At 40.0% G+C, this 6,278-nt stretch overlaps 1 protein-coding gene across 2 annotated transcripts in view; it reads right to left on the reverse strand.

Moving 5' to 3' along the window:
- Positions 1-1,348, reverse strand: part of hgfa (hepatocyte growth factor a) — a 21,343-nt gene extending 19,995 nt beyond the window's left edge. For both annotated transcript variants that reach the window (XM_034863951.1, XM_034863950.1), the window contains exon 1: positions 1,097-1,348. In XM_034863951.1, coding sequence (XP_034719842.1) covers positions 1,097-1,160 — 64 coding nt within the window. In that variant the 5' untranslated portion in view covers positions 1,161-1,348. The remainder of the gene's footprint in view (positions 1-1,096) is intronic.
- Positions 1,349-6,278: the final 4,930 nt, after the last annotated feature.

Raw genomic sequence — 6,278 nt, forward strand, 5'->3', positions numbered from 1 at the left:
CACACACACACACACACACACACACACACACACACACACACACACACACACACACACACACACGCTTTTCTATCTCTCTACCGGGACAAACGCACGAATGCCAGAGTCCCGGGCGCGCATTTTACTTTCCCCAACTCCAGGGCAGTCAGAGGTCAGGGTCGGCACCCTTGGAGGTGATAACTATAGATTCAGTGCTTTACTCAGTGACATGTCAGCGGGGCGGATGTAAGCCGGGACACTTAGTGTCTGTAACCATTCGATAACCTGCGCTTTTTAAAAGAACGGCACGGAGTTCATTTGGAAGCGTTTAAATGACGGTTGGCCGTGTGCGACACAGGCTGTGGTGCGACATTAGAGGGAGACATGCAACGCATCTTGGTCAGTCCAAGTGATGCAGGAGTGTCTGTTAGCCTACCTAAAATGCCCGGGACCAAAATCAAAAGTTTAATTACAGACCGAGACAGCAGATGCACTTCAAATTAAGCGAATTATCCACGGGCTTCTTTTTTAATCATTAAATAATATTGCACAAGACAATATAAATGCATTAATTATACGGACCTTTGGATATATTTTTATAATATGATAATTTTGCGATTGGAAATTTTAATTAAATGGTAAACGTACATAATGGGAAACCCCAGGGGAATCAATGGATTTCTAAAATGAGGAGCAATTTCATGAGTTGCTCAATTATTTCATTCACAGTTTTGTTGTACCACACGGTTATTGAAAGATTGGAATTATACTCTCCCTTAAAAATAGCATAATTAGCCTCACCTTCAAACATTATTAAATTGTCACTCAAAGTAATTCATCAAAGAGAGCTAGCCGAAACCAACTAGAAGGGCAACATGTTCACACAATGCCGTCAATTATGACATAATAACCGATTAAGAACAGCACCTAGACAGCTTTACGCCACGTCCTGATTGACAATATTTAAATTAAAAATATATTTCTCACTTTAATGGATAGAAAATATGCAGAAAATAAGAAATCCGGTTAGATTTAGATATGAGGTAAAAATGAATCACAGCAGACAATCATGTAGATGTTGAACATATCCTAGAAAGCATTGCTCTTCGTGTCTTACCTGTGCCCAATACAGTGACTACAACACACACCACAGTTTGGTAAATCCATATGTTTGTCCTCATGGTTAGGAACTTGAAAGCAGGTTTTTAGAATCCAGATTAATAGAGCGACAGACTCAGTGGTTGTATAAAGTCCAGAGTGGCTGATGACCAGCTAAAGACTTGCCTTCCTCACACAGATGCCACTTTTCCAAGAAACCACACGTCCTCGGTTCAACCCCCTTTTACTTGAGTTTGTGCTCCTCTCTATCAGCGTCTCTCCTCACCATTGTCAAGTCTAGTGGATTAAATAGTGCAACCTCCGGGTGTTATTTTCAAAATAAATCGGATATGACTCACTGTTCTGCATGTCAGTCTGGTGATATTTCACATTTCATTTGTTTTATATTGTCAACAGATTCCAAAGAACAAAAGCAACAATTAATCGATCCTACCAACAAATATAGTCTGTGTGGGCAAAGTCTGAGACATGGTCATCCAAAAATTATTAAAACACATTTTACTGGTTCCTTCATTACAATGAACACGGGGAAGTTATTCTGAGTCCATCACATATACCCCATTCTGTTGCCTTAGATACTTACAGGGCACTAAGGGTGTATTAATTCACATCTGAAAAAAGTGCAAAAAAGTGAAGATTTCCCTAGGCATGCCAGTCTTATTTTGTAAGGGCACTGAGAGGTAGAGAGAGATCTGTGTAGTAAACAAAAACACTGACATTGATTTTACCTCTAATTCTCTCAGTTATCAAACACATTTTTAGCATATATTTATGAGAATGCAGGATTAAGCATGACTTCATTAATCAAACGACTCAGCCAGAATAAACCAACAGTGAAAGAATAATGCTTTGGTTGTCCTTTACGCCCCTCCAACTGGTGCAGCTTTACAAAGAAACGTTGGTGATTTGCTTTATTTTGAAAGTAACATTTCTCATTTGCTAGTCATGCTGTATTTTGGGTGAGAGGACTAGTTTTTGGAGCGCTTTATCATTGTGTATCTTTAATATGTCAGGCATTTTACCATCACCATGGTGTATTGACACCTATGATTGACACACATATGGCAATACTTTCTAAGGCAATGGTTCCCAAAGTGAGGTCAAGAGACCTCCAGGGGTCCTTTACAGGGTTCCAGGGGGTCCCCAGCAAAAAGGTAAACCATTTATTTTCACTATAATTCCAATTCATAAGTAACACACTTACAGAATGTATGAATGTTTATTCTCTTGTGTTATCTTTTAGTGTTAGCGTTTTAGTTCATCAGATATTGATTCCAATTGACCCTTTCTGACCCACAATCCATTTCTTAACAACTCATTAACATTTATAATACTAAGAAAATTCTTGTAAACCACTTTTTGTTATTATCTTATTAACATTAATGTTAAAGATATTATGTTTCCCTCATTCCCGTCTTTCCTTGTCTGTGTTTTTTTTTGTCGTTAAAATTACAGTTATAAACAATATGTTTATAATTGTAATTTTTAAAGAACATCATTTGATCACAAAAAAACATGTTTGATACACTTGTTTCCCCTTTGTTAATGACTTGACCTTCAATGACTTCCCAGCCTGGCGGCTTTCTCACAACATGGCAACCCAAAAGTTGTTCAAATGAATGGCTCTAAACTGATCATTAAAGCATGGTAAACAATGTATTACCATTAATGAAGTTATTAATTACAATTAATAAACCCTTTATAAAAGATTTGGTTTTAGAACGCATGTCTACCCTTTTACAGCAGGTGGGGATGCTAAACCGGATAGAGCACAAAGAATTAACTGATGGGAAAGTAGTGGTGGCCATAAAAATAACTGATAAACCTTGTGTTGGGCTGGACGTTTTCAAACATGATCCTTTTGACAAGACCTGTCTCTCCTCATTTGCCTCACCTTGGCTCAACTGAAAAGGCAGATGGGATTCTTTACATGGTGCGCCAAAAAACACTTGGCACAAAGTAGTGATTGTGTCCTCAAAGAATTAGCCAGTTGCAAAATGCCTAATACAGTACCAGACAAAGTGCACAAACATACAAAAAAGCCGTAAAGAACCCTACAGAAACGTCCTTAAAGTCCGGGTGAAGCCCAAATAAATGTGGACTTTGTTATCAACCACCGAGCCAAATCAAAGGATTAAGAAAAATCAGCAAGCATGTCCTCTGCTCTGAGACGCTGTCCCGCTAAAGGCGCTGAGCCCAAGAATGAGCTGCTGTGCATCAAAAGAGTCTCTTTAGCAGCTAACTCAGGAGCAAAAACAGTCTATGGCAGCACAGCACACAGCCCCAAGTCGAGAGGACGAGTGCTGCTTTGTGGCAAGAGACGTTAGCGTCGTTAGCAGCTATCATTAGCACACACCGGTGCAGCAATAAGCAGTAACTGACGTCGGGCCCGGTAGCCGATCCAAGCTAAAAGACTAAAAGGTTTGCTAGTGACAGCTATTTTGCAATTTTTTTAGTACTCCGCAGTTTATAGTCTTTTACCATGTTTTTAAGTATATTCTAACATGTATGATGTGTTTAGAAAGAACTGATTCTTTGCCGAGCCTTTTAACAACTACTTGGCATAAATATTGTTGACATTGAACTCCGGCCAACTGGAACCACTGACATGAAGAGGCACTTTTGATCAAAGCAATCAAACCTGTTGACTTTAAGGTGTATGCACCTCTAGACAAAATTTGAATATTTTCAGTCTGTGTCATAACTTGTAAGCTGCCACTTTCTATGATCAATGTGCTCAATAAAGTGGCACACCTGAGACTGAATAGCTTAAAAGAAATAGTTGTGCAATGCAACTGTATCATCATGAGAAAGAAACTTTTTTTGTGATCAAAAGACACACAGGGTCAGCTGTTCTCACGAACGTCACATCATAACGAAGATGCAAAATATCTTACGAGTACTTCAACCAATCGCCAAAAGAGAAAGAGGTATGGGGGAACACATAGTACCAAGAGTCTATTCATGGCTTAATTCAAATCCTCATTTTAAACTGACCTTGCACAGCCCCCATAAAGAAATGTAGTGTTTGTATTGTATAAGTGTATTATTGGACAGAGAACACTTTAACATGCAACCTTATAATGTCCTATATCTTTATGATAGGAATGTTACATTTGATTATTGGAGGTTAACAGTACCATAAAGGTACAATAAGGTCACTATAAAGATAAAAGTGAGCACCACACACAGTTTAAATCTGTGTATGGACATTCTAAGACATGAAATGTGTGTGTGTGTGTGTTTATTTATGTGTGTTTAGGTGGGGCAGATGGAAGTAATACCATTTAGGTACTAGCGTACAGGACTTTTGTTAGGCCCCAACGCTTATTTGACAGGAAATCCACACTTCAGCCGTTAACGGGCGGCGGACTTAAAGCCCTCCAGAGAGAGCAGCAGGGGAAAAAAATGGTTTGAGGTAAATGCCAGACGCCGGCCCTCCCTCATTAAGACGCGTGCAGGTCATTTAATTTTTCTTTGGTCCCTTTTCCTCCCTTTGGTCTGTGTGTGCGCAGAAAAGTACCAGCAGGTGTAGAGGTGTGTGTGTGTTCAGCAACTCTAGGCCTTGGCAGCAGGCACGGAGGTGCACTGCACACCGTACACACATCACACCCACAACGTCAATCAGTGTCAGTGCAAAGAAGAAATCCAGACGCTCAGAAAATCTGTCTTGGAGCAAATTTCTATACATTGGTCCCTTTGAACTACATCTAGCCCCGTCCCATGTGGTTCACAAGCCTCAGGTAAATAAGTTAGGTTTGACAGCTGATTATGCATTGAGGGAGAAAATGTTGGAAGTGGGAGTGCTCTTTCATAACAGACCAAAGCAATGGGAGTATTAACTTCCATGATTTATTTTTTCACTCAAAGCCTTGGACCTATTGCCGTGGATTCCAAAATGTCAGTCATTCTGCAGCATTGTTAATTAGAGCTTGGGAAGTTTGGTAGCGCTATCATTTACAAGACTGATGAGCAACTTCATTTTAATACTAGCTTAAGATGTAATCAGTGTAACTGACATACATTTCCCAACTGCCGGTAACAATGTGGTCCAGATCTTGCACAGTACAATCACACGCTACTTCAAAAGTTATTTCCAGATGATTTCCAGCTAATGTGTGACCACCCTTAAAGTCCAGTCTTCTCTGGTCACTGGCATCCTGAGATATGATATCTATGATTAATGATGCTTTGTTTCTGCATTTTGCAACACTAGATCAAGGGAGGATTGGGCCTACAACACAAGAGAGTTAAAAATAGTTAAAAATAGTAAAAGTTCTGTTGTAAGTGGTTGGTTTTCTTCGGCATATTTCCCCACTGTTGGCATTTCTTGCAGTTTGTAACAGGTAAATGCTCCTTTCATCTTTCAAAAATTACATGTATTGTTGGTGGTGCTAGTAGAAAGTGTGCCTCCTATATACTCTTGAAACGTAAGTCCGGGTATAGCTCATTTTTTTTACAAAAACTGCACAGCCATAAGAATGATTACAAAAGAAGCATGTTGCAATCACATGAAGAAATCAGCCCATTGTGGCTTTAATTACAGGCACTATTTTTGTGTCTCTTTTTTGCTTTTGCTTTCCCCTCATGCCCACATAAACACAGACCTGTTTCATGGCCTGTTGAGCCACATAAAGAGGTGTGAACAGGGGAAGGGAGGAGGTGGAGGAGGAAGACCCAGAGAGATGGGTAGTCTTCATCATCAGAGAGAGCTGGAAATCAGATCCCAAGATAAGAACCTGTCAGCACTCACAAAATGCAGCCTCATTTGACTTGATCCTTACAGCACTATGCAAACTAAGCCACTATACCATGTTATCATCAAAGATAAACTCTTTTTATACACAGCTAATGTACTTTTCCAGCTGGCAGCTTTGAGTCTTTGAGTTTTGGCATTGAGTTGTTGCATGTAGTTCAAAGGGCAAAACCACCATTTTCAAACAACCAAAGCATGCAATTGCAGTGTGTCCCTGTAGCATTGAAGGTCCCATGACATGGTGCTTTTTGGATCCTTTTATATAGGCCTTAGTGGTCCCCTAATACTGTATCTTAAGTCTCTTTCCCGAAATTCAGCATTGGTGCAGAATTACAGCCACTAGAGCAAGTCCCACAACGGGCATTCCTTAGGACGTGCCATTTCTAAGTCTGTAGCTTTTCAGGAAGAGGGGGGGGGGGGGGGG

This window comes from Etheostoma cragini, chromosome 23 (genome assembly GCF_013103735.1).
Source record: "Etheostoma cragini isolate CJK2018 chromosome 23, CSU_Ecrag_1.0, whole genome shotgun sequence".
NCBI lineage: Eukaryota > Metazoa > Chordata > Actinopteri > Perciformes > Percidae > Etheostoma > Etheostoma cragini.